The sequence below is a fragment of the Cydia fagiglandana genome, chromosome 1 (assembly GCF_963556715.1).
Source record: "Cydia fagiglandana chromosome 1, ilCydFagi1.1, whole genome shotgun sequence".
Classification (NCBI taxonomy): Eukaryota; Metazoa; Arthropoda; class Insecta; order Lepidoptera; family Tortricidae; genus Cydia; species Cydia fagiglandana.
In genome coordinates this window covers 20,945,431-20,973,153 of record NC_085932.1, presented here as the reverse complement: position 1 = coordinate 20,973,153, position 27,723 = coordinate 20,945,431, and the positions used below count along the sequence as shown (strand labels likewise).

At 40.3% G+C, this 27,723-nt stretch overlaps 1 protein-coding gene across 1 annotated transcript in view; it reads right to left on the bottom strand.

Annotated features, from left to right (window-relative positions):
* Window positions 1-4,845: 4,845 nt before the first annotated feature.
* LOC134665188 (protein unc-79 homolog) overlaps window positions 4,846-27,723 on the bottom strand; it is an 83,210-nt gene continuing 60,332 nt past the window's right edge. Inside the window, exons 33-59 of the mRNA XM_063522095.1 lie at window positions 27,180-27,314; window positions 26,551-26,656; window positions 26,072-26,212; window positions 25,398-25,530; window positions 23,890-24,055; window positions 23,097-23,199; window positions 22,331-22,426; window positions 21,860-21,936; window positions 21,599-21,708; window positions 21,146-21,244; window positions 20,493-20,619; window positions 18,330-18,424; window positions 17,563-17,686; window positions 17,085-17,200; window positions 14,650-14,760; window positions 13,894-14,032; window positions 13,303-13,457; window positions 12,635-12,762; window positions 10,117-10,329; window positions 9,941-10,054; window positions 9,311-9,539; window positions 8,713-8,882; window positions 8,290-8,474; window positions 7,836-7,995; window positions 6,676-6,900; window positions 6,283-6,405; window positions 4,846-5,562 (exon numbers count right to left, since the gene is read on the bottom strand). Of these exons, the coding sequence (XP_063378165.1) occupies window positions 5,398-5,562; window positions 6,283-6,405; window positions 6,676-6,900; window positions 7,836-7,995; window positions 8,290-8,474; window positions 8,713-8,882; window positions 9,311-9,539; window positions 9,941-10,054; window positions 10,117-10,329; window positions 12,635-12,762; window positions 13,303-13,457; window positions 13,894-14,032; window positions 14,650-14,760; window positions 17,085-17,200; window positions 17,563-17,686; window positions 18,330-18,424; window positions 20,493-20,619; window positions 21,146-21,244; window positions 21,599-21,708; window positions 21,860-21,936; window positions 22,331-22,426; window positions 23,097-23,199; window positions 23,890-24,055; window positions 25,398-25,530; window positions 26,072-26,212; window positions 26,551-26,656; window positions 27,180-27,314 (3,745 nt within the window). The 3' untranslated portion in view covers window positions 4,846-5,397. The remainder of the gene's footprint in view (window positions 5,563-6,282; window positions 6,406-6,675; window positions 6,901-7,835; window positions 7,996-8,289; window positions 8,475-8,712; window positions 8,883-9,310; window positions 9,540-9,940; window positions 10,055-10,116; window positions 10,330-12,634; window positions 12,763-13,302; window positions 13,458-13,893; window positions 14,033-14,649; window positions 14,761-17,084; window positions 17,201-17,562; window positions 17,687-18,329; window positions 18,425-20,492; window positions 20,620-21,145; window positions 21,245-21,598; window positions 21,709-21,859; window positions 21,937-22,330; window positions 22,427-23,096; window positions 23,200-23,889; window positions 24,056-25,397; window positions 25,531-26,071; window positions 26,213-26,550; window positions 26,657-27,179; window positions 27,315-27,723) is intronic.

Sequence of the window (27,723 nt, the reverse complement as noted above, 5' to 3'; positions counted from 1 at the left end):
CAATTCGGGCGATGGCGACGAAAATGGCTGTATTAGCAGGCCTATTGTTTGGTCACACCCAATTTCACCGGCGACGTGGGCGGTAATGGCGTAGGTATCTATAATGAGGTGATAATTTAACTTAGGTTATAGGACAGCAATTGACCCGTTACCTACTTAGGGGCTATTCATAAATTACGTCAATTCTGGGAGGGGGGGGGGGGGGTCTGGACATCGGATGATGGTAGCATGACGTAGCAGGAAACGCGGTCATTCGAAGCATGATTTTTGGATGATTTTAGGGGGGGGGGGGTCAAAATTGTCAAAAATAGATGACGTAATTTACGAACAGCCCCTTAGTGTCTTTACCCATGCTTTACCCTTTGAAGCAGTGCCTGGTGCGATGTGTCAAGGTCACTCAAAAACAAGGGAGTGTCTGTTCTTGAATGAAAATAATTATCAGATATTAACGTTTTACGTTTTCGCTTAGGTACCTATCTACCTACAATATTAATTGTGTAAGAAAGCGACGCGCTGATAAATATTGATATGAGGGACAATGAAAATGATTAAAATTTCTATAATTCAGGTGAAATGTGAACAATAGTGTAACGTCAGTATATTCATATTGGTACCTACGCTAAAGCAAGTAAGTGCAAGCGTAAGATAAGTGACTATTAGCTGTCATTTTATTAACTGTTTTCAGTTTACGAAGCGATTTATATTATATAAATGCAAAATGCACCTTTTGTGGTCGATGTACTAAATTAGCATGATTTTATCTTTACTCACTATCTTGCTTTGTGTACATATTCGCCATAAAATTACATGATAGCATGTAGGTGGGGTTCTGTCCAAAATAGGGAGCTTGGAATACAATCGATTAAGCATTTTATTTTATAGCATCTAAAAGAATAAACGCGCCTGCTTAGAGTCTTAAGGGTTTTTTACTCTTATATTTCATTTGTGTGTCCATACGTACCAATAGATATTAGTCTAAGCTCATAAAAACTCATTTATTATACCTAACTCGTACTCGTAAAATGAATATAAAACTAAATTAGCTACAATTCAAATATCTAAAGCTAAAAAATTAAAAATACCTACCTAACAGAATTCTGCACCCTTGGTAGGGTGCCCATCACGCAGCCAGCGTTCCCGCGCTGGATTGCTATGGCCAATCTTTGCGCGAGAAAGCGGCCTGCGCGAGGGTCACCTGTGGTCTCCCTTAGGCGTTTGCTGAGCGCCTTGTGGAGCCCCCGTGCCCCCCTACCCCACGGACATAGTCTAAGCTCGTCAGTTTTAACTCTACTTGTTTTAACCATTACAGTCCTTTAGTTAATTAGTACTTTTGTTGAATCTTTGACGATAATCTCTTGGTAACTCTGTAGGCGGCGGCGGCTTCTTCTTATTGTATTACATAAGCAAAACCATTGAAGATTGTCTCTTATAAAAGCCTCTCAATCGAAACAAAGCAATTGGACCCTTACATCATTGTGATTAGGATGCCTGCTGATTTAAGAATGGCAAACGACGCTTACATTGTAAGCATGTAAATTATTTATTGCCTTTTGTTGAATGGTTGCCGAGAGGTTCCCACGGTGTTTTGTTTTGTGGTTTACGGTCAGTGTGATTGAACTATTGAAGTGATGGATTTGCTGTTTGAAAGAAAATAGGGCGAACTCCCTGCATACTACCTTCTACGCAGAGTATACAGCAGGGTAATCGCGAAAAAAGAATTGACAGTTACTGTATGTATTTTAGCTGGTCGATTTCGGGGTTGGTCCCGTGGTAAAAGTTGCTCAGTAATAATCCCAAATCCTCCCTGGCAACGGGAATGTAGTTATTTTTTAGCCAACCAGTATAACTACCTACTTATCTTTGTTGACCTATGAAATCGGAAATGTCAAACACACATTCTTCCGTGGGACAACCCGGAGCTACTATGACCTGCTTTTTTCTCACACACCCACACGATGCTCGATGTAAGTATGCCGGTGATATTCATTGAACGCCTCACCACCGGAGGCCAATTCTGACTGAATGGTTTGTTAAGGTTTTCATCTTCATCACCAATTAGTGCGAGTGTTTTTCTAATCATTATCTGGTGCTTCATTTCATGCATGGTGGAAAATAATTTATTTGAAATACAGTATAATACCATTAATACCCATTGAAACTCAGTAACAAAGCTCAGTAAGCAAACTGGATGGCAGGAAGTAGCTTTCCGTGAGGAAATCTTGATAACAAATCCAATGAGGGGCATTTGACAGATTCATATCTATTCAATGAATTCCCATCCAAAACAGATTTTGTTACAACATTTGCTTAGATGCTATGTCGGTTAATGTTGTACCAGACATAAATTACGTTATTAGGCTAACTACTATGAAGCTAGAAATATTTAAGTACCTACCTACTATACAGGGCGTCCCACGGCGATGCCACATGGAGGGAAAGTACCTTAAATATCATAGATAGCATATTTTGCTGAAAGAAGACTTCATTTTATTTTTAAAACTTAGTAAAGTTGCATTCATACTTTTTTAATTTTTTTTTTGAAAAAAAATATATGGAAAAAAATTATCGCGTCATTGGAGGAAAAGTACCTTGATTATTGTAAATGAACATCTTACTGAAAGAAGACATTATTTCGATTTAAAAAAAACAAGTTGAATTGCATTTTAAATAATTTAATGGTTAAACCGGGAATCGAACCCGCTAGCCCGCTACACGAGAAAAAAAAAAACCTTGTACCAAAAAAATAATTCTCACATTGAAGCCTTTCGATCGGTATGACAAAGCTACAAGGTATTTTTTTTTCTCGTGTAGCGGGTTCGATTCCCGGTTTAACCATGAAATTATTTAAAATGCAATTCAACTTGTTTTTTTAAATCGAAATAATGTCTTCTTTCAGTAAGATGTTCATTTACAATAATTAAGGTACTTTTCCTCCAATGACGCGATAATTTTTTTCCATACATTTAAAAAAAAAATTAAAAAAGTATGAATGCAATTTAACTAAGTTTTAAAAATAAAATGAAGTCTTCTTTCAGCAAAATATGCTATCTATGATATTTAAGGTACTTTCCCTCCATGTGGCATCGCCGTGGGACACCCTGTATAGGGCTTCAAATTAAAAGCACGTAGTTTCAAAATAATCTCGAGATTCATGCACGTGGTACCAAAAAATATCTAACACAATTTTAATCTAAGCAGCAACGTGAAAAATACGTCAATAACGCGACGTATGAAAATAATTTAGATACCATAATTTACGTGACTGAATGTCTCTAACTTTATTGTAAGCTCTAGGTGGTCTACAAATGCGTCGTAATAGGTAACAATTATTTCGGCTCCCAGCTAAGGTGCCGGAACATCGGCATAATGACACAATCAATCACCCATGAAGCAACAACCAATGCGTCCATTCACATCGAATCGACAGACAATACGGGTCAGAGTGCGTGCAATTAATCCAGCGGACTGATGTGGGCAGAATCAATTAAAAACAATTAACACGCGGGTTATGATATGCCATTAGGTAACCGCGATGTTGTGACCGCGATTGTATTGTCCCACCCTACATTTTAGTGAGTAGGTACTTTTTAAATGTATGTATTTCAATTACATATTTTCATTTTATTTCAAAGGGCCACATACGCCACCCAGGGTTAGCCACTTATATAAGCTCGGTTTTCCTAGGATAGCGGTGCCGTCATATAGCGGCCGTCTCTATACAAAATAATACAGCTAAAAATTGATGTCGTAGTATTTTGTATGGAGACGGCCGCGGCCGCTATATTATGGCACCGCTATCCTAGGAAACTAGAGTATTTCTAGAGGTAAACCGTTTAAACCTGGAGTTACCAGTAAAATTGGCTAATTTCCTACTAGTCAAATCAGCTTCTTTTTTAGAACTGTCAAAATTATTTACCTACTAATAATTATGTACTTTATATGAAAACGTGTATCACGTGTCACGGTCAACTCACCTACTTTTTTTATTTCAATCCGATTTATTTAATAGAAATTGTGGTTAAAATTAATTGCTATCTTTGTTTCTTTAATAATTATCTGGTGTTTTATTTCGTACACAGAGGAGTACCCAATTTAACCCTGTGTTAACGGTTAACTCCGAGTTAGTGGCTAACCCTGGATGGTGCAAGTAGCCCTAACTGTGGTTACTAGTTATGTGCAGGGCAATCCTATTTAGCTCATCTTTGATCTTGAATGCAAATAAGAAATGTAGCCATTCATATTTAGATGGTATTAGTGTGATACAACCAGACGAAATACAATTATCCGTCAATAGATGCAACGGACAATAGCGGTCAGTTCGAGTGGGTTTTGTTTTGCTCGGATTTCGCACTTCATTACATTAGGTAGTATTTCAATAGTATTGTTCGGCATATTGATCGTGTAATGATGAGCATTTTTAATTCTATTGATGGTTGTTTTGAAATAATATCGGTTACGTTCTGAATGTTTCAGCATATTATCGTTGTTACATCCACTTTTAACATGCATTATTTATTTAATTGCACAATTTAATTTTAATTTAAGTTACCCTTTCATAGGGTTTATAAACTTATACATATATGTATTAACATCAAAGCTGTCTCTTTCGTGACAAACCATGTGCATTCAACACTGGTCGTCCGCTTTGTAACAAGCAAACAATAACCGGTATCTAATGGTGCAATAATAAATAAACATTAGAGTATCTACCTAAAATTTAAAACTTACATGCGTGTAATAAACACTGTTAGTCGTTCCTAGAATTTAGCTGAGGATCATAAAGAAATACGATTTGAATTATAATTAAAATTATTTAATTCATAATCTAACATCAATGTACAAATAACATTTTTTCACTACTTATATCTATTTTGACACGGCTTTGGCTAAATTATAAACTATGTAAATAAAATGTGACGTCCCACGGGAAAAGGTACCTTATGGCGGCTGGCACTTACGTCGCGTAGCACCACAATAGTATTGGAGCGGCGTTAATAATAGCGTAAGTGTCAACCGCTATAAGGTACCGTTACCCGTGGAACGTCACAAATCACAATAGATTATGGACTAGACAAACAACAAGACAAGACAATCATCACAAGTACTATGACTATGTGTATCATGACAAGTACTAGACATGTATTAACAGCTATCTAGATTTAATAATCACCCAAGTGTTAATCTGTGTTCCTCAAGTTCACATAATTACTTTATATGCAAGTATCCTAACTTAGGATATAGTATATTACAGCATTTTATTAGAGTTATTCGGATACGAGGAATGTATTCATAAAATAATTTTACTGTACATGTAGTATTTAAACTCGCGTTCCTGCGTGGACGAAGCTCGCCGCACATAACCAAACACTTTTCTTCAAACATTAGAATATAAACCGTCTATATGAAGTAGAAGGCGTGCGGCTGCAGCTCGAGCTGCGCCATCTTGGCGAGCAGGCGCAGCAGGCGGCGCTGCGGGCGCGCCGTGGCGGGCTTCTGCGCGCGCACCACCTCTGGCCGGAGCGCGCGGCACGCCGCCACACGCTCAGCTACGTGTGGAGGCATCTACGAGCAAAACATCGATTGTCAATTTTACTTTCTTTTTCTACTCCCGTACTTTTATTTGTCATTTAAAGGATCGTGCACACACCTTTAAAACCCTACCTTATAGTTGTCAAGACAATTTTTTAGTCTATTCCCCAAAAAAGAATTTGTGCATACACGCAGTATCTTTTTGACGATTTTACGATACTTTGTGTGATGACCACTTAAACAATATTGAATGAAATACAGTGTTGCCAAGTTGCCAACCTTATTTTAAATGTCATCTCTGACAATTAAGTGAACCATAGACATTTTTTTTTAATTTTATTCATTCATTCATTCATTTCCCGCCCGTACCCTCCATTTTTGCTACTTCTTGAATTAAAAATATTTGTTAAATTTACAATTTTATTTCAAAGTAAGTGCTTGGTCGTAGAAAAAGTATTGTATGCAACGTTGTTTAACAAAGTCAAAAAATACTCGTGGCGTTTTTATTAACAATTTTAGGCTTCGCCTCAAATTGTTACTCACGCAACTCGCCTTTTTTGACCTCTCTTAAACAACGGTTGCATAAAATACTATAATACAAGCTTTTTACGTAACATTATAAGTTGATAACTAAGAATTAATTTTGTTTCAAACTGCAACCCACGCCACGTCAAAATTCTTAAACCGTTTGTAGTCTAGCGTGCTAAGCTCGACTTTGCGACTATGTCCATGGATATCAGGAAAAATACTTACACTGAAAAGCGGTGAATGCAGAATGGGCGTCCAGAGAGGTAGAAGCTTATTGAGTACGGTCGAGTTGCACTCCAGCAGAGATTCCAGCAGGCTCAGGAAATGCAGGTTCACGGTTTCCGCCAGCTGCATTAAAAATTAACTTAATGTGAGTATTGCCAATTCTTTAAGGTACATCAACCGGTAAAACAGAATTCAAAAAGGACATATTCTTCGCTTGATAGGTGAACATATACATAGAAGAGCCTGCTTTAATATAATAAACCCTACCTATCCAATGTGCATTGCGTGTCTCTCTCATTGAGCAAAATGTGAGACGCAAATTGGACAGGTCTCTCATTAAGCAAAATTGGACCAAGATATTGGACAGATGGAATACTATCCTAAGACACGTACCACTTTAGACTGCACGGTGACCTGCAGTATGCTCGGCACCAGCTTGCACCAGAAGTCCAGCAGGATACACACAGTGGTGTGGTTCGCTTCGCTGCTGGGGGTGCTGGCCGCCGCCAGCTCTTCGAGGTACAGGGTCCACAGGTGGCAGAGGATGAAAGCGTGGAAAAGCGCATTCATTCGTTGAGGTCCCGGTTTTGTTTGCTCCACGTATGAAGACATTATTGTCTGTGAAATAGAACAGGCAGATGATATGACTATAAACGGGAGAAAGAGAGATTTAGGGTCAGTTGCACCAACCATATTTGGCAAACTGATAACCGTCACTGAGCAGTGAACTATGAAAATTCCCATACAATAAAATTTAATGAACGTTTTAACGGTGACAAGCGGTTTGGTACAACTGGCACTTAAAATAATTACCTATTATTTTAAAAATATGGTATTAAGCTAAAGCGTACGTCCTCACTTCTGGAACCTAAATGGTCACGCACTGTGTGGTTCTAAAGGAATTTACTGCGTTTCCCCAACGCCCCTAAGCGCACAACAATATGAGTGACGATGAAATCTTAACCTTTTCGACGCCGTGTCAAACACAAAAGCTGTCACTCAGACGCCATGTCACCGAAGTGTCAAAACTGAAATTGAATTTTATGCATATGAACGTAGGTCTATGGGGAAGCGCTGGTGGCCTAGCGGTGAGAGCGTGCGACTTGCAATCGGGAGGTCGCGGGTTCAAACCCCGGCTCGTACCAATGAGTTTTTCGGAACTTATGTACGAAATATCATTTGATATTTACCAGTCGCTTTTCGGTGAAGGAAAACATCGTGAGGAAACCGGACTAATCCCAATAAGGCCTAGTTTACCCTCTGGGTTGGAAGGTCAGATGGCAGTCGCTTTCGTAAAAACTAGTGCCTACGTCAAATCATGGGATTAGTTGTCAAGCGGACCCCAGGTTCTCATGAGCCGTGGCGAAATGCCGGGATAACGCGCGGAAGAAGAAGAGAACGTAGGTCTATGTTGCTCTGTGGTATGGGACCGATTAATCGGTCTTTGGCGTTGAACCTACAGTGCGGATATATCGGTCACTGGCGTCCAAAAGGATCGAGAGATAAAGGGATCCTCAACACTTGTTTCTTCTTCAATACTTCCTATCAGGCACCTGTATGTGGTCGGTGATGTGGCAGTTGGCGTCCTGCGGCACGGGCTGCTGCAGCGGCTGCGGCTCGGCGCCGGCGCCGCCGCACGCGTTGCACAGCGCGCCCATCACCAGCCACGACACCAGCCGGACGCGGCTGATGCACTCGGTCACTTCTCGCGATCTGTTATAGAAAATAAGAGTGCTCTGTTTTTCCAAGGTTTTGTCAGGGAGCGATGGACTAAGTATTCACAGAACCGATCGAAACAGATAAACCGATTTGCGATAAAGCAGAATGGGGCGTGGCTAAAGAAAAGGTAAGGACTGAGGCCCAGACAGACAGAAAAGGTGATAGCGGAATGAATTACATATATGCGTTCTTCACGGAAAATTAAAAAAAAATTAGGGCCGAGTGGAGAAAAATAAAAGAGCCCTTCGCCCAGTAAAATCGGCAAATTAAATAATAATGTATACAAACCCAGGTAATGCTGTGGTGGTGAGCCAAGGCAACACATGGCGGCCCTGCGAGCAGGCCTTGCCGCCTCGTTCCGCTGCCAGCTCTAACGCAACGTACTGAGCGATCCCGCCCTTCACGATCGCTCCCAGCGTGTCCTCGTTGAGACATATTAGGTTGCGGTTCACTATTGACTTGGATACGGATCCCTGGTGACAGAAAACATACACTTTACTATAGTTATAATGCGCTCTTTTACTATAGTTATAATGCGCTCTTTCAATGGGCGTTTGTCGTCCAAAATTTCAGGGTACAGTCAGCAGCAGAGGTTGCTAAGCATGCCAGGTGTTCAAAATAATCTTGACGCAACTTTATTGTTAAGAGAATAAGAGCACGTCAAGGACATTTAGAACACCTCGACCACTTAGCAACGATTGCTGCTGATACCTTGATTTTGTTGAGCAGGTGCGGGTCCTGGAGTAGATCGATCATGTCGGGCAGATGCGGCCGCATGCAGTCTACTGCGCCGGAGCCGAGGTCCCGCGCCTCGGGACCGCTAGGTGTGAGCAGGTCGCCCGTGTTCAGCGCCGGCGGGAGGACTAGTGTGCAGTTGTGACCTGGTGTAGAATAGTGTAGAAATTAATAAAAAAAATGTGGGTCAATATTACCGAATTCTCACTACACACATTTCTACCTCGCCCCACAATGAGCTTGATAAGGCTAGAGTTAACCTTTTGAACGCAACGCGTATCGTGCGCGCCGCGTTGACGTCTTTGGCGGTCAAAATAAATTCAACAAAACAATTCGACTTAGTCCATAAGTACCTTACAGCACAAACTGTATGAGTATGAACGGGTTCTCGTCCGGGATGGTGGTCTTGGTACGCAGCTCGAACACAAGCACGCGGCACACCAGCAACTCGTCTCGGTCGCGACTGAACACGCGCACACAGACGGCGCTCAGCTCCGAGATGATGGACAGCTTGACGACGTAAAGGCTAGTGTTAAATAAATTCAATAAACAAATCGACTTAGTCCATAAGTACCTTGCAGCACAAACTGTATCAGTATGAAGAGGTTCTCGTCGGGGATGGTGGTCTTGGTACGCAGCGCCTGCACCAGCTCGAACACAAGCACGCGACACACCAGCAACTTGTCTCGGTCGCGACTGAACACGCGCACACAGACGGCGCTCAGCTCCGAGATGATGGACAGCTTGACGACGTAGTTCTGGATGGAGTAGCTGATGATCTTGGAGATTGGCTCGAGGATGCTCTGTGTAAGAATGGTCCAAGTTATTCAAGTAAGCAATACGTAGGTATATACATAATATTGCTTGCCACTTTAAATCATAACCAAGTCTGGAATATACAAAACGTTCGTTAATATTCCTTTATTATACTCGTAAGACAAACTACTTGGCAGTACTATGCAGAATTGCATTGGGAAAATATTTCATGTATGATGTTGTTTCTTGCGGAGAATTAAAAATATGAGAACGTCATTTACTAGTATTTATGATGATTTGAGATTCAAAACGCGGCAGAGTAATAACTAACCAGGTTCATCCAAAGCCCGCAGTTGCAGCACTATGGAGCGAAACAGCGCTTCTAGCTGGATACTTTAACTGAAGCAGCAAGCCAGCAGGAATGGGTAGCGAGTCATTTATCACGGACCTTGTTCTGATTAGCGCCGGGTATCCTCAGCACGGCGGCGGCGGCTCGCAGCAGCGTGCCAGGCTCATCCAAAGCCGGCAGCTGCAGCACTATGGAGCGGAACAGCGCTTCTAGCTGGATACTTTAACTGAAGCAGCAAGCCAGCAGGAATGGGTAGCGAGTCATTTATCACGGACCTTGTTCTGATTAGCGCCGGGTATCCTCAGCACGGCGGCGGCGGCTCGCAGCAGCGTGCCAGGCTCATCCAAAGCCGGCAGCTGCAGCACTATGGAGCGGAACAGCGCCTCTAGCTGGCTCAGTAACGCGCAGCAGGCGGTCGTCGGGCCCAGCACTTCTGGCGCCAGGCACGACAGGTACAGGCAGATGTTTGACGCGATCACGGATATTTGCTGAAAACGTTTCTTTTTATATATGACAACTTTCTTAAAAGGTTATCAGTATTAAACTGGCGAATATTCGAAGCCAGTTTCTAACCCCCCTAAATCATCAATCCCACTTAGGGCCATTTGAACCATTATATACTAACCCGGGGTTAACCGGTTAATCCTGGTGTTACCATGGTTACAAATACAATTTGACACTGGGTTAACGGTTTAACCGCTTAACCCCGGGTTAGTGGGATGGTGCAAGTGACGCTTAGCATACTTTTACATTTCGTACCTTTCTTACAAACACGTCCCAAGTAGCATTGCAAGCTGTATATAAGCTGTATTGAAGTTTACTTGTATACTATAAGCTGTACAGTTAGGCTGTACAAAGGCTGTAAAAGCGCTTATACAGCCCTTATAAGTTAAAAAAGGGCCCAAATTATACAGCCTTTCGCGTTATTAGAGCTGTAGAGTAGCTGTATAAGCAATACATAAGCTGCATAATAGCTGCATTACAGCTATATTTCGGTGTAACAGGAAACCTTAACATAACAGATAATCTCTTATAAGTACGATATAAGAATATGAGTTTTAAATGAGTGTTTAAAAATGATTACAAGAGAATAATAATCATTTAAGAAACTAAAATGTCTTAATCTTGTTCATTCGTAATATAGTAATGGCGACAATAAAGTGTTATAGTGGATGGTAAAAGTAAAAGTAAATATTATAGAGGACTTAAGTGGAATATTATACTATTTGTAAGTGCCGATTATTATTTATTGTGAACCTATGAATCTTTTCTGGCAAAATATTCACGCGCCTGCAAAATAACAAAGAGAAACCATAAGGAAAATATCAAAAATCGGTAAAGTTAGTGTTTGTTTTTAACAAAAAGTTTTATAAATATTAATTCTAAGGCTAAAGTTAATTTATTTTAGCTGGTAATCATAACACGATGTTAGTCTGCTTAATATTTGCAAGTATTTCCTTAATTATATTTACAAATACTTTTTTTTTTCATTGGAAAATGGCGACAATTTTTAAACAGCTTACAGGATAGTTGGAGAGCATTATAATCTTAGTAGCTGTGCTGTGTAATAAATGGAGTGTCATTTACAGCTTTTGTAATTAAAACAGCTTTATAATAGAAGATTTGTATTCGTTTGGCTGTATTTCGGTTCTCCGTACATAAGTTATAAGTCTCTTTAGAGATCCGTATAACAAATAAAAAAACCCTTAGGTCCAAATGTATTTGGTCTATTCTTCGTTTCATTTCATAATTTTCTAAATTATTAATTTTGTTCATTACAATTTTTTATTGTCGTGGTCGAAATATATACTTATACGAGTGTAAAATTACGCCGAAATAAGCGACTCTGTCAGTAATATAGAAAAAAGCTGTACTATAGCTGCCATTTATTCGTTTAGTTTTATAATACCCTTACAGACAGAAGTTATACAACTAATATTCTTATAGGAGAGTAAAATTACGCCATAAGAAATAGCTTTAAAACGGGGTTGACAGATACATTTGTACAGCTACAAGTGCCAGGTGATACTACAATACAGCCTGTATACAGCTCTTACGATAAAATTAGCTTGTAGTGTTTCACAACACTTAAAGTTTTAAAACGGAGTTGACAGATACTTTTATACAGCTAAAAGTGCCAAGTGTTACTACAATACAGCCTGTATACAGCTTTTACGATATAATTAGCTTGTAGTGTTTCACAACACTTTTAGTTTTATAGTAGATTTTCTATATACTGATAAAGCACCCCATGATTCCGCAGAATCCTTTATAATGATTTTATACAGCTTGAGCTGTATAATGTCTGTAAAATACCTCTTATACAGCTTAAATCTTTTCTGACACTCTTATACGTCTCTTAAATCACTCTAAGTTCTAAATTGGCTGGTATATTGATGTTGCCGACACTTCCATGCTACTTGGGACAAATGTCAAAGTGAAAGGATTATCAGGGTTTATTTTTATTAGACTTGACTAGCGTTTATAAATTACACCATTAATCTTAGGTAAATAAACCTTGATACATTAATATGTTGCTGTAAGTTGTGTTAAAGTAGACTATGGAGTGTATACTTGCAATTGATGGTAATACTATATGGATGGTTGTCTATGTTATATCTTATAGCCCACACACTATAAATGTTTTAATAAATGCGCTTAAGTTAGGCTAGGCTGACTGTTTCATTAAATATACTTATAAATTGCTTTCACTGCTCCATAACTAAGCCAATGTTCTTTTTTAAAGAGATTTCAAAGACCCGAAATATGTAGTTACATACGGAGTTTACTTACATCGATAGGTAAAGTTTTCTTGGAGTTCAAATGCTCGACCACGAGTTGCAGCGGCCCGCACGGGTACAGCTCGTTGAAGTCGACGAATGCCTGCGCGATGCTCTTGAAGAACATCAGCCGTTGTTTCTCTTTTGGATGGGGAAATTTAAACAGTAAATCACCTTGGCTACGGAAAGTCGTAGAACTATGTCAGAAAAAAGAACTGTCTAGCTATCACGGTTCATGGGATACAGCCTAGTGACAGACAGATAGACGGACAGTGGAGTCTTAGTAATAGGGTCCCGTTTTAACCCCTTTGGTATGGAACTATAAACATGGTCGTCTATCGTCTGCATTCCATAAAAACTGTAATGAAGGAACAGGATTAATGAAAAGTAACCAAAATCGTGAAAGTGCCTTTTGCTGATGAGCTACGAACACCACGCTGCCCGGCAGACGCGTGTTTGTCTCAGTCTGCCAAGCGTAGTTGCCAAGGTACTGTCAAAAATTATAACACTTACCGGGACTCCTTAGCAGGAATATCTGCAGGAACACCTTGTTGGGCGCCAGTTGATGCAGCACACAGCGCAGGAACTGATGAGCTACGAACACCGCGCTGCCCGGCAGACGGGTGTTCGTCTCTGTCTGCCTAGCGTAGTTGCCAAGGTACTGTCAAAATTATCAGTTACCGGGACTCCTTAGCAAGAATATCTGCAGGAACACATTGTTGGGCGCCAGTTGATGCAGCACACAGCGCAGGAACTGATGAGCTACGAACACCGCGCTGCCCGGCAGACGCGTGTTCGTCTCTGTCTGCCAAGCGTAGTTGCCAAGTTGGACCACCCTGCCAACAATTACCGGGGGTTAATAAGCTGAACGGCTTGACCCTAAGAACGCTACGCGGGTCTGCAACTGTTGAAGTTGTTAACTAGCATGAGTTATCACGAGAAACATTTTTCTACCTTCTCACGTTCTTCGTAATTGATTGCCTTTCAAAACTTGTCACAGGTACCTATTTCACAGTTAATTTGTGTTTTGTGTTTAAACGTAAAAGCAATGTTAGAACACGCCGCCTAATCGTATGATTATTTCAACAAGGTTAAAATTAAGATGCACTATGATAAACGAGATCTACGAGAGACCTTTATTGTCTGCAGTTATTAAAAAATTATCATTTCTATAATTAATACGACCATTTTATAATTCCTTTTATTGCATGAAAATTTTAATACACGAACAATTTAGCTAAATAAGGTACAGAGAAACAGGAGGAAACCTACCTGCTGACGTTATGCAGCAACGATGGAAGCATGGCGGCCGCAGCACACGGCTCGCGGTGCACAAACGTAGCCAGAATGATCACGCAGAGCCCCAGCTCTTCATCACTGTACTGCTCGACTGCTGTGCCACATTCAGCGCCTGAGACATCGAATAACAATATGTGATCAGAGTTTCAGGTTGAATCTCTACGGCGTTCGGTCTTGTGCTTGGGTCAGAAGCGTTTATTACATGTACACGGTTGCCAGGCACTTTTTGTAGAAAAGCCGGTCGGCCTGCCTGCATAAAGTGACTGTCTGTCAATTTGTTTGGGGACATCCCACAATATTGAGAATCTAGTAACTATAGGCTTTCTACTATTACAGTCTTTCTACAACTTTGAAATCATGATTTTTGGCGATCGATCAATACAACATAGTAAAATATTGTGGCAGGGGTGCGAAACTCTTCTCTTCGGGCAAACTCTGCTCCGTTCGACTCAGAATTGCCCGGAGCAATTATTATGGTTGATACATCTTGGCGTCCCTTTGCGTGCACGACCACAGATAAGATAATGGCTTGAATTTTGACAACCCTAAATAGCTGAAAGGGATATTATAGTGCCATATAATATAAAGAGATAGCATAATTCGACCCTGAACCGCTGTTAAACTTCGGTCAAGTTCCTTTATGTACGGTAGTTCTGTATTATTCTAAGGTCCTTTATGTACGGTAGTAGTATTATTTATTGTGTGGTAGTGGTTATACGTTATACTGACAGCGGTACTGCAGCGTGGTGTCGGGGCGCGGCGCGGTGCCGGCGTGCGCGGCGCGGCGGCCGGCGCGGCTGTCGGCCTCCCACCAGCCGCCGCTGCCGTCCGTCGCGCTCTCTGCAACACACCACCACCAGGTAACCACTCGACACAATACAATTTGTATACGGAAAGAGAAAAGTCATAGAATGTGTTGGTTGTCTTAAATTCCACGGCTCTTCTTTTTCCGCACACTCTAATGCAATTGAAAGCTCTGAGAATTGTATGTTAGAAGAAAAATGAATGTAAGGTATCGAACCTTCGCATCTACATTTGAAAAAATCTCCGCCTATTTTTACTGACGAAATTGTTATCCTAGACTAAATTCCAAATGTCTACATTGATGTACAGTCAGCAGCAGAAGTCGCTATACACTCCAGGTGCTCAAAGAGAGGTAAACGTTTAAACTGTCAAAAAGTTGTTGACTGTCATGGTAGCATTTACTTGTGAGCGCTCAACATGTCACAAATATCTTAACAGTCGCTATTCATTAATTTCTACACTTACAACAAATCATTGATACCTTAGCTGTCAAAAAACCATTGGTATCTAAGCGGTCAACGTGTCAAATATATCTGAACAATATGGAAAAATAGACGTTTAAAGCGTACATGTATGGTCGTATATTGAATGAATAATAGCTATGCTAATTTCAGGTAAAGCATTTTGACAATCATCGAAAGCAGTACAGTCTTGTCATCACATACATCTATCTCACGTTTTGCCCTTCAACCATTGACAGAGGCCTGTCAGTCAGCTTACTGAAAACTATTTCTTTTATTGAATAGAATCATCAAAACGAATGAGTGACACATAACGAAAGCTAACTGAAGCCGAATTTAGAGCCAATTGTCAAGGCACGTTGTGGTGTTGTGACTAAGGCGTTTGCTTTTCAAAGCAGAGACCGCGGGTTCAAATCTCAGTCGGACGCACCTAGAGATTACAGCTATTTTTTTGGGTTTCATTTCTATTGTTAATTTGTAGTTTTATATTAATTTCGCATAAGTTTATATGTTGTTTGAAGATATGTCACATGTAGAGTATGTACGACTTTCTAACAGGACGTTGTAGGTTTGAACCCGCAGTAAGCGTTCCTTAGATTACTCCTGTGCAGAATGCCATTTGATGTTTACTGCTAGGTTATACTGGTTATACTAACAATAAGTTCAAAGATATACAGTATGTTGATACATACTGTATATCTTTGAACTTATTGTTAGTACGAACGTTAGTTTGAACGAAAGGCCAAGAAAGAGACCCATTAATGTTTAGGTCATACTGAACAACTTTTACTATGGGACCAACCCCGAAAACGCGGAAAAATACTTGGAAGTTTCATACATTTTGCTGGTCTGATGTTGATATTTTCTATGGGAGAGTAATTTTTTTCCGGGGTTTCGGGGTTGGTCCCATAGTAAAAGTTGCTCAGTATGACCTAAACATTAATGGGTCTCTTTCTTGGCCTTTCGTTCTGATACATACTGTATTATAACTCCGTATACTCTATCCTCTCTGCTAAGTTGTAAAAACAAAATTCGTCATTCCTATGGTCAACAGTTAGCATTTTACGTAGGTGTATATGCATGGCAGTGATGGTTTTAACGGCTAGCCTCTATTACAAAGCCATAAGGTTTACATGTCAGATTGGGACAGAGAACGTGTTAAGTTTCAATTCTATTATTTTCTCCTTCGTTCTTTGATCGATTCGGAGCATCGTATTTTAGTACTATATAGTATATTTTAGTACAATAAGCGGGCTAAATGAATATATTAACATATAATTATATGCTCTACGATTTGGAAGAACGGCCGCCTATGACAGTTAAAATAAAAAACCTATCATTCTCGTAAAACCTACTTATTTATTGTCTAAGTTTGACACTTGACGATAAAATACTTCTTTAAGAAAGGAGGTGTCAATTATTAAGGAGGTGACAGTATTTTTTTAAAAGTTAAACAGATAAAATGTTGATGCTTAGTTACCATTGAAATAACAACTGCTTAGCAACTGGTGGCACCCTGGCTGCTGACGTACGTGATTGGCAGTGCGTGTAGGTATTAATGACAGCAGCTTGAATTTGAGTGCTTAGTTACCACTGAGTTTCTAACCGTTATTGTCATTGTGATTAAATAAGGGTGTATGTGTTAAAGAAAAACTCAGAAGTTAAGATATATGTGACGAACTGAAAGCCTATGCTAAAATGACAACTTAGACGTCCTTATTTTTGTGACGATTGAAGTGTATATGTTTTCTTGGACACCTTACCCGCTCAGGTATATCTGATGCTGACTGTACTTACTACATATTGGCAGACTGGTAGAGAATGCCTTAATTAAGGCATTAAGTCCGCCATTTGTACCTTCATGTATTGTGCAATAAAGATTAAAATAAATAAATATACCTGAACTCTGTGGTCGCGCTGCCGGCGGCTGAGGCGGCGGCGGCGGCGGCGTGGGCGGCGAGCCGAGCTGCGCGGCCTGACGGGCCAGGCGCCGGGGCGATGCTCCTCGAGACCGACTGAGAAATTAAAAGATCGAACGATTTTTTTAAAAGCAAGGGGTATAATAGGGAATATTACGCGAAACTTTGCGTAGGGTGCGCCACTACCACAATCCATCACAATCTGGGGGTCTACCGCGAAACAAGAAAATGGAAATTTTGTTATCTAACCTATCTTTCTTGCATATTCGATTTTCGCGTTTCCCGGTAGGCTCTTGTTAACAAACCGCCTTGATGCATCAATGTCACAGTTAACAGTTTAAGGCACATTATGTATAAGTTACTTTATGATTTACTATAGACACTAATGCTGCACTCTGACTGCAGAACATTGCAGTAATACCCCCTATTCAGAGAATATGACTAGTAGGAATACATACGTGGCGCCCTCAGACGAGAGTTTCTTTGTTAAGTCCTGCGGCCTCGATGTCGGCGTCGGTGTCGGCTCCGGCGTCGGCTCCGGCTCGTGCTGGCTACTGGAGTCAGTCTTGTCGGTTGAGTCGTCTACACGAGAAATTAAAAAAATAGACCGGTGAAGAAAATGCGACGACAGTGTTTAGAGTCAGACCATGAATAGTCTGCAGCGGATTTGATAGCCCACGCAGTGAACGTATTATTTAAAACGTCAAACTTCTATAAAATTATGACGTAAAAATGACACTTGCACTGTGTGGGCTATCAAATCCGCTGCAGACATTTTTTGGTCTAACTCTACTTCGTATGCGGCGGTATGCCTGAGCAAACACACATACATACACATTCATAAAACTTTACGGGACTGATTTTGTTAAATTAAGTTTTATCCCTTTCTTTCAAATACATAAGTCAAAATGACAGATAAGGACAAACGATTATTAGCTAATTGAGGTTTGTAGTGCGTTTATGAATAAGGGGGTTAGAGTCCGTCTAAGCTTCCTTAAATTTGTCTTGCAGTGGCTAGGAAACCCTTGAGTGTGTTAGGGTGGTATTCCATTTGTCCAACATCCATATATTAATAATATTTTTCAATGTGTATTCCGATTCCGTGTCATATTTTGCTTAATGAGAATGAGAGACTGAGACACAATGATATTGGACAAAGAAATTGGACATTTGGACTGAATCCAAAAGAAATTGACAAGTAGCGTAGCGAGGCGGAGAGTGGTACCTGGTGGTAGAGTAAGAGCTTCGCGTACACGATCGACCAGGGCGTTGAAAACTGGGTACTGGTCCTTATTGGGCTTCGGACCTATGGGCAGCAATCTGGAATAGTATTCAGTAATTAGTATAGGCCCCGTGCATGAACTATAGGGGGCAGCATAGGAGCCGTCAGATTTTTGGCACGAGGCGTAAATGTGTCGTTTATGCCGATGTAGCCCACAAAATGGCAGAACCTTACTATGCGCAAAGAAACGTACCGACAAGAACGGTAGATGGTAGCACTTGCTTTGGAAATGTACATGTGCACATGTTTCCGATTCAAGCCACAAGATAGACCATCCAACGCGCACGGTCCCTATACTAGTAAGCCCTAACATAAATAACATTGTAAACGTATGAGAAAACAATTTTTCTCAAAGCTGTTCAGTTTATTTTATAAACCCGGTAACTTCGTTGCAGATAAACCTAAAAACCTGTATTTTATGTGACCAAGAGAGCATGACTAAAAGAGAGAGAGTGTTAGGCACTAAGGAATAAAATCTATAATCAGTAATACCTCTAGCCGTACGTCCACATGGAATGGGAAGCCTTTTATAGGCCTCTGGGCGGCTAGGGGTTAGTAGCGATATGACGAGTCCACTTTTTCTCGATTCGAATCATTCGAATCGATTCGGCCACTGATCCGAGTTGAAATTCGAACTGACTCGACTCGACGGTTTGCGTGGTTCGCGACAAGGTCACGGGCCGCGGAGCCGCAAACGAGTCAAGCGGCAGTTGTTGTAAACAGAACCTTCAAGGCACCGATTTAAGGTTTATTTTTCAATGGCCGTACTAGCAGTGAACTCGACTCGGGATGGCGAATCAAGCGGCAGTTGTTGTAAAAAGAACCTTCGGGCTACGGAATTAAGGTTTATTTTTGAATGGTCATAGTACCAGTCAACTCGGATTGAAACGGCGAATCAAGCGGCAGTTGTTGTAAGGACTGTATCGTTTGTTATGAATACAACTTTACTTAGCCGTTTTTCCTGGTATTATATTTTTATTAAAAAATTACACATATAGTTTAATTTGTGCTTTAATAATAAGTAACATTTCGTCCTGGGAGATCACGTAAAGCATATGGTTTGGACAATATTTACCCAATCCTCCCGATTAACTACAACGATTTTGGACAAATACTACAAGAAAATTTAGGGTTTGCGAACAAGACGAGATATTACACAAAAAAAATCGTACTATGTAAACAGCAATTACATATGAATCGTAAAGCGAAACATCTGGGCATAGTCTAATCATTTCTTTTAGTTGGAAAAAAAGTTTTAGATCTGTGCTTGGTGGCCTTTTAGAGAATATGGCATGTTACTTACGACAACCCCGACTTTGGTATACAATATAACCATCATGGAGCGTTTCTATCGACCTGTTCTAGCCATGGTTCAACGCCATGAATGTCCGTTAGGCTTTGGATTTCCGTAGATTCTTTTAGCTGTTTCCCTCATTTCGCTGGCGTCAGAAATTGACGGGAATCCAAAATGTTGCATAAAAAGTCGTTTTCATGTAAAGATAAAAATTCACCACATTTATTCTGTGGATGTTCAATTGAGCAATCATGAAAAGGACACTTAGATGGCATATTTTGGCAGCATATTAACCTTTTGTTTCTTTAAATCGGACCAAGGAATCGGTGAAATAGTCTCAAATTAAGCTCGATAGGCTTGTCCGAATTACATTTGCTAGAGGGTATTAAAATCATCATAAAGTCCCTAAAATAAAATAAATGTAAAACCTTCTTATATCAGATATGGCTTAAAAATACCCCCAGATTATACCTTAAGAACATAGTAATACAAAATAATACACAGGTCAACAGTTAAACCAGGTTTTATCTGTATTTATAATAAACGATACAGTCCTTAAAAAGAACCTTCGGGCTATCGAATTAAGGTTTATTTTTGAATGGCCTTAGCGTAGCGTTGACTCGGCTCGGAGAGTTGGTGAATTGGCGATTCATTCGCCGAGTCAGCGGATCGGATACCAAGTTACCAGTCAGTTTAGTGGCCGAGTTGATTCGGATTGCCAATAGTCTTGATTCGAATCAACTCATCTGTAGGTTGATTCGGATTATTCGAATCAGATAACTCGACTCGCCCATCGCTAGGGGTTAGATTACCTCTCTGGCGGCGGGATGTGGAAGGGCTGGTGCGGCTGGTGGTGCAGCGGGGAGGGCGCGTTCCACGCCAGCTCCATCTTTGATAGCGGCGACTCCGGCGACGCGTATGCGCCGGTGAAGGCGCGTACTGGTAAATGGAATGGACAACCATGTCGTTATTCAAGGCCGTATGTTTAAATGAAAATTAAATTTGGTAAATATAAGTCTTGGTCCCACAACACCCACAAGATGGACAGACGACCTTGTTAAGGTCGCCGGAAGACGCTGGATGTGGGTCGCTTCCAACCGGCACGTATGGAGATCCAAGGGGGAGGCCTATGTTCAGCAGTGGACGTCTTATGGCTGAGATGATGATGATGATGGAGTCTTGGGCGCTTAGAGAGGAGATGATGTGGGAGATCTAAGACGGAATGTCTGATTGACCGCCCTAGAAGGCCAGGGGCCCGTTTCTCAAAAGCTTGTAACTTGTAATACAAGCGAGTGTCACTTTTTGACAGCTTTTATTAGAAAGAAACTTCCACTTGTATTACAAGTTACAAGCTTTTGAGAAACGGAGCCCAGAAGTCTATAAAATTCTGAAAGCCTTCGGAACGCCAATATAGCGTGAAGTGTAAGTAAGTCTACTAGCGTAACTAGTGGAATAGCGTGTTCACCAGGGCTCTTGACGTTGTCCTTGCGATGCGGCGGCCAGGCGGCAAAGTTTCCATCGCCATTTGATGAAGGCGCCGTGTCTGGAGATGTGCTGCTACCCACTGATACGTACCAAAATAAAAATGTTATTACAACGTTAGCCTTTATACCTACTTACATTTTAAGAATAACATGCAAAAAGAAGTTCTTTATTCGGTTAAGCCTTGCTTAGATTTTTTTTCTTTAACTCTGAAACAGAGTAACACTTTAAACTTTCGCGTTTTGTACACATATTTAATCACACAAGCGGGTCTACCGCGATCTTTCCGTGACCACAGCTGGTGCAACTCAGCTGAAACGTCGGAATTTAAGGTAAAAACAATGAAATTATATCGCGGTAGACCCGTTTGTATAATTAAACACGCAAACAGAGTTTTAATATGCGCAATACAATATTGTTCACGATATTGTCTCACCAATTATCCTTTTCTGTTTGCCCAGTATTTTGGCCCGCGGTGAGGTTTGCGGCCCGTGTAGTTGATCAGGCCAAATCTCTACTGACTGCCCGCTCATTGGGGTAGACTTTCTGGAAATTAAAAGTTTACATTATAAAGCAAAAACATAGCTACGAAATTTATGGAATTGCGTCAAATAAAGTTATGTACAGTCAGCTGCAGAGAAGCATAGAAGTTTGTATGCAAAGGTGCTAAGCGAATAGTACTGCTCACTGTACTTACAAATTCGATGAGTCACTACCGATGGAGACAGAAGAACTGGTAGACAACTGATGTGTAGAACGAGATCCCAATTGAGCCTGACAACAAATAATATTATTGAAATATAATATTAAAATTATATAATTTGAGGATAAATAAAAACGCAAAGAAAAGACGAGGCAGGGAAAGTTGACGAAATATAAGTGAACCGATCTTGTTCAAACTTTGTTCAAGAGATCGGCACACTTTAACGGCGCGATTCAGGAATTGAATTAGAGATTCACTAAATATGACGGCATATTTCCAAAGCAAAGCCGGCAAAAGGTACCTTATGGCGGTTGGCGCTTACGCTATTATTAACGCCGCTCCAATATTATTGCGGCCGCCATAAGGTACACATCTTTACTATTTCATATCTATTGAATCTCTAATTCATTTCCCAAATCGCGCTGCCGTAAATTTCGTCAATCTTACGCAAATCATTAAACTTACAATCTTGCTAAGCGGTGGGTGGGGCGCCGATGTGGTGGCAATGGTCTCGATCTTTGGTGGGGGATCTTCGTAATGCGACGGCTCATCAAACGAACCCTACAAATAAAAAGGTAATTGAAATTTATTTTTTATTATTTTTTAATTTAAAATATGAGTCACGCAACAAGGCCCATATTACAAATACCTTACAAACTAACATACGTATGTATTTTATAAACTTAAAAACTAAACACTATTTATGCGACAAAACGGCGTGACTCCGTTGGATCGGCTGTTCATATTTATTAAAGGCATTTATCCAGATAATATTATGAGGACAAGTAGTGAGATATCTACAGGTGGCCAAAAAATAAGGGCATTCCCGTTGCCAGGGAGGTTTTGGGATTAAACTGAGCAACTTTTACAATGGCACCAACCCACAAATCGCAAAAAACAAAATTTGGCTGTTTTATACATTTTGGCTGGTCCATTTTCTATGGGAGGGTAGTAAAAGTTGCTCAGTATAATCCCAAAACCTCCCTGGCAACGGGAATGCACTTATTGTTTGACCATAGTGTATAGATATTCCTTTTTTACTTCAAATAATAAACATATATAACGTTCCACGGGAAAAGGTACATTATGGCGGCCGGCGCTTACGTCGCATAGCGCCGCAATAATATTGGTGCGGCGTTAATAATAGCGTAAGCGCCAACCGCCATAAGGTACCTTTACCCGTGGGACGTCACATATATGTACTGTATATGTCGTGAACTATAAGAATTACCGGTGCAGTACTCCCGTGTACAGTAGTGTCGACGTCGCTGGTTTCAGGAATAGCGATCAGCTCGCTCTCTGACGACTCATGCTCGAGGCTCCATTGCTGATACCTGTCGATAAGATAAATTAATAAATATAAGACATCTTACACAAGTCAACCTAGCCCAAAAGAAAGCAAAGCTTGTACATACTTACGAGTATATAGATACGAGTAAATACATACTTAAATACATAGAAAACATCCATGACCCAGGAACAAATATTTGTGTTTATCACACAAATAAATGCCCTTAACGGGATGCGAACCCAGGACCATTGGCTTCACAGGCAGGGTCACTACCCACTAGACCAGACCGGTCGTCAATATATACCTACACTGTATACAAATATGCAGATGAATTTTAACATCAATAACTCCAATTAGTGAGAAAATAATATTCACAATGGATATTATTATAAGAGTGTATTCGACGGAGAAGAAATATACTTTATAGAAGTAATGATGTAACCATTTTTCAGGTCGCACCAATCTAGAAGGTATTCTAAAATAATACAAATATATTTCAAGCAGTTTTTATTTTTGGGATTTGTTAAAGACGGGTCTATTTAGAACCTAAAATTCTATTGACATGCAGGTATGGTGCTCAAGTATGGTGCTGTGGTGAGACTTGTACGCAAAACGCATTGTCACTGTCAAGTCGATGCAAACTTAACGTAGTCGGACTCTACGTGCTCAACAAATCGCTACATGGTTGTAAAAGGTGAACTAGAAAGCAGTGGTGCTCGCGGCTAAGGCCCACCTGGCGTCTCGAGGCGGTACAGTTCTGGAAGGTACTGACTTGTTGGCGGGCTGCTCCCAGTGCGTGGGCATGGCGTCCGCGGGCTTGGGCTTGCGCTCCAGCGGCGCCGGGCTGCCCGCCGCGCGCTCGCCCGCCGCGCAAGACTTCAGCGACGGCTGCGACAGCTCTGGAGGACACAAACAAATTGACAAATAGTTATTTGTACAACAAGAGATCAAAGTTTGATATTTCTTCGAGTGCTTATTTTGAGTCCCGTGCAAGCGAAATATTCTATAATAGATTCACGAGCGTAGCGAGTGAATCTAATTTAGAATCTTGAGCGTAGTAAGGGATTCAAAAGCGCACGAGATGTAAATAACTTTGATCTCGTGTAGTACACAAAATTTTTCACCCTAAGCAGTGAGAACATACCTAGAGGGACAGAGATAATAGAACCCAAGTATATCAAACTTGTATTAGACCCCGCATGTTGAAATGACATTTGACTATAAAAGTCACTTGAATGACATTTTGTCTCACTCAGTGAGCAAAATGCGATTTTGCTCACTCATTCTGTCTCACTAAGTGAGCAAAATGCGATTTTGCTCACTGAGTGAGACAAAATGACTCAGTGAGCAAAATCGCATGTTGCTCACTGTTTTTAAGAAGCAAAGTACCCTTGTTCGAGCTGCTGAGGTGAAAAAGTTTTTTTTTTACTAAACCTTACGTATGGTGCCAGCGCTATGCTGCACACCTAAATAGTAGATTACTAAGCTTGGAATAAATTTAAAAGTGGAAGAATTAATGTCTTGGGTGAGACTTGAACTCACGGCCTCTGGATCGACACTCCAGCGCACTGCTAGTTCGCAGACGTTTCTGCTTGTTAAAAATTAAAAATTAGTAGATTAATATAGAGAATCCTTAGTAGAATACTGGTCGAGTATTTAAGTAGCCGGCAGTGTCAAAGGATTTACATACTTTATAATTTTTAATCTATTTCATGATCAAAGCTCGGCAGGGGTGAGCCATTTTGACGTCACTTATGTCAAATGTATATATTAATATAGATACACCTTGGAAAGAAATATTAAAATAAAAAAATTATTAATTATGAATAAAGAATAGACTAGACTTAGACCCCAAAAAAATATAATTAAACTAAAATGACAATGCCTTATGTACAAATGAACTTTAATAGTAGCATATGGATGGATATATATATTATTTGAAGAGGTTTACTAATAAAGCTTGCTATAAAATTCATTTGTTTTAATGGCGACGTAAAGATCGTAGCGGAAAGGCAGCCTAAATAAAATATTTTTTTTAGTTATTAAATTACACCACATATACCATCGAATGACAAGGCATGTCCATGTTGTGCAAACTCTGAAAACAGCTCACCCCCGCCGAGCTCTGTTCATGATGCTATCCCCTGATATAAAAGCATTTTGAAGACCTCCATCGAAAAGCTACGTGAACCTCAATCGCGAGGTACAGATAAAACACTTTATTTATAGTTTTACACGTACCTCTAGTTGTGTGTGGCATCACGATCATAGGCGGGATGCGCTTGCAGACGTGGTACTGCGCCTCTACGGTGTTGAGCACGATGCGAACTAGCGCCTGGACTTGCGCACACAAGGTCCCGCTGCCGTAGTGGTACTGCAAATAAACATAACTCTTGAAAAATATTCAGAATGAAACCGTATTTAATGCAATGTTGATGCGATCTACGATGTTGTTAAGCCCTCAGTGTTCAAAGAACCTGACTAGTCCGTCCGCACTAGGCCACCCGACAAGTTCTACACGGCCATAATTAGAATAAAATAGAATAGAATGCTTTTACATATAGTTGTTACAGTAAAAAATTGTAAAAACACATGGCACCCTGTTAGGGCGTTGCAAATAAATCTTACATCTAGGTAGTTTTTGAACATTAGGACTAGTATGTCACTGCCAAAAATGCCAAGTCGGTGCAAATTGTGGTCGAAATTCACAAGAGAGTTTGTCTTGAAGGAAAAAAACCGTACGAGAGTACTGTTGCGCCGCAGGAAAACTTTCAGTGCAACTTAGGCCATAAATAGTAGAATATTGCAACAAGCTTGTAATAATTATTAGAGTCTGTGTGGAAAGAGAAGAGTCGTAAAATGTATTGGATCCCATACATTTCCCGACTCTTTCCGCATAGACTCTAGCGCCATACCTTGTACATGACGACGGACAGAGCCATAAGCCAGTGACGCCTGACATGGGGCTCTAGAGCGTGTAGGGAGTGAGTGACCAGGATTCCGGCCATGGACGTCGGGGCAGTCACTCCGGCGCTTGAGCCGGGGCTGCTACAAAACTGTCAAAAAAATTACCTGTAACAATTTCTCATACCAACTCACTAGTCACTAGTGAGCATATTAGGTAAATGAAATGATTCTATTGGTTCTAATTTGTCAGAAAAAGATTCAGTTTTAATGTCAATACCATGAAATCCCAATATAATTGACGACTGGAGAGGACAATATGAGAAAATAGTCTAAGGGCTAGTTGCACCAACCACATTTGACAGACCGATCAACGTCAGCCGGCGCGCCCCGGCGCGCCACTATGAAACTTTCCATACATAAAAATTTAGCGAACTCTTTAACGATACGAACAGTGCAACCGACCCTTAATCATCAAAAATAAACTTACTTGTAACAACATTAATGTGGGTTCAGCAATGCTGGCGCCCATCAAGTGGTTTTGGTCCAACACCTGAGGTAGGTTCGCTATGAACGCGTTGAAGATTGCAGATTGCCTGTATACGAAAACAAAAACTTGTAACAAATAGAGATGCATTATGCATTTAAATAAGTATTTTTTGCGTAGAAGACAAAAGCTCTTCTTATGTACTTATAAATTTTTGTGTAAGTATATTCAAACATTGCTCTAAGATTTTTTACATAGATACCAGGGTTCTAAAAAAAATCATTGCAACTATTTGCTTACTTATTCGTTCTTTCTAATGCTAAAAAACGAACTATAGACATCGCCATTCATTACAGGAAAGTTTTAAATAAAGGACCTATTTTATGGGTCTTACCCGATTATGTTACTAAGGCCCAATTAAAATTAAAATTAATTAACTAGGCCCAATTGCACCATTCCACTAACTCGGGATTAAGCGGTTAAACCGTTTAACAAGTGTAAAATTGTACTGGTAACCATGGTAACGCCAGGTTTAACCGGATAATCCCGGGTTAGTGGAATGGTGCAAGTGGGCCTAAGCTTATTTTATTTTACCCAAAGGAAATAAAGTTTGGTTTAATGTCCGCACATACCTTAACGTGTGTGGCGAGATGTGGAAGCATTTGTCGATACAGTTATAACCCAGAAGCAGAAACAAATGCCGCAGCACGACCTCTTGCGTTTTCAAAGATTGCTTATTGTCTTCATTGGGGTGAGCTTGGTCGGACCTAGAATAAATACGTACAATACGTAGACAAAAATACTAAGACGCATTTGTGAGGCCAAAAGAAGGAAAAAATGTAATATGAGTTTAGGTCAATTTCGCCAAAAAGATTTATTTTTGTTTTGTTTTTCCAATGTTTTTAATGTATTTGTACATAAAAAATAAATGTTATTGGTAAACTTGTCACTTAAAATTGATTTCTACTTTTTGCAAAGTGTTAATTACTTGTCACTTTTTGACATCTATCAATAAGGATATTTAGTCTACATCCCATAGCAGCAACATCACCATCAAATAAGGCTTTGACACTTTGTAACAATAACTTGTTATTTTTAAAATTAATATTATCTCTGAAACTAGGCGAATTTCAAAAAAGTTTATAGAATGTTTTTGTCTCTAAATATGACCAGGAA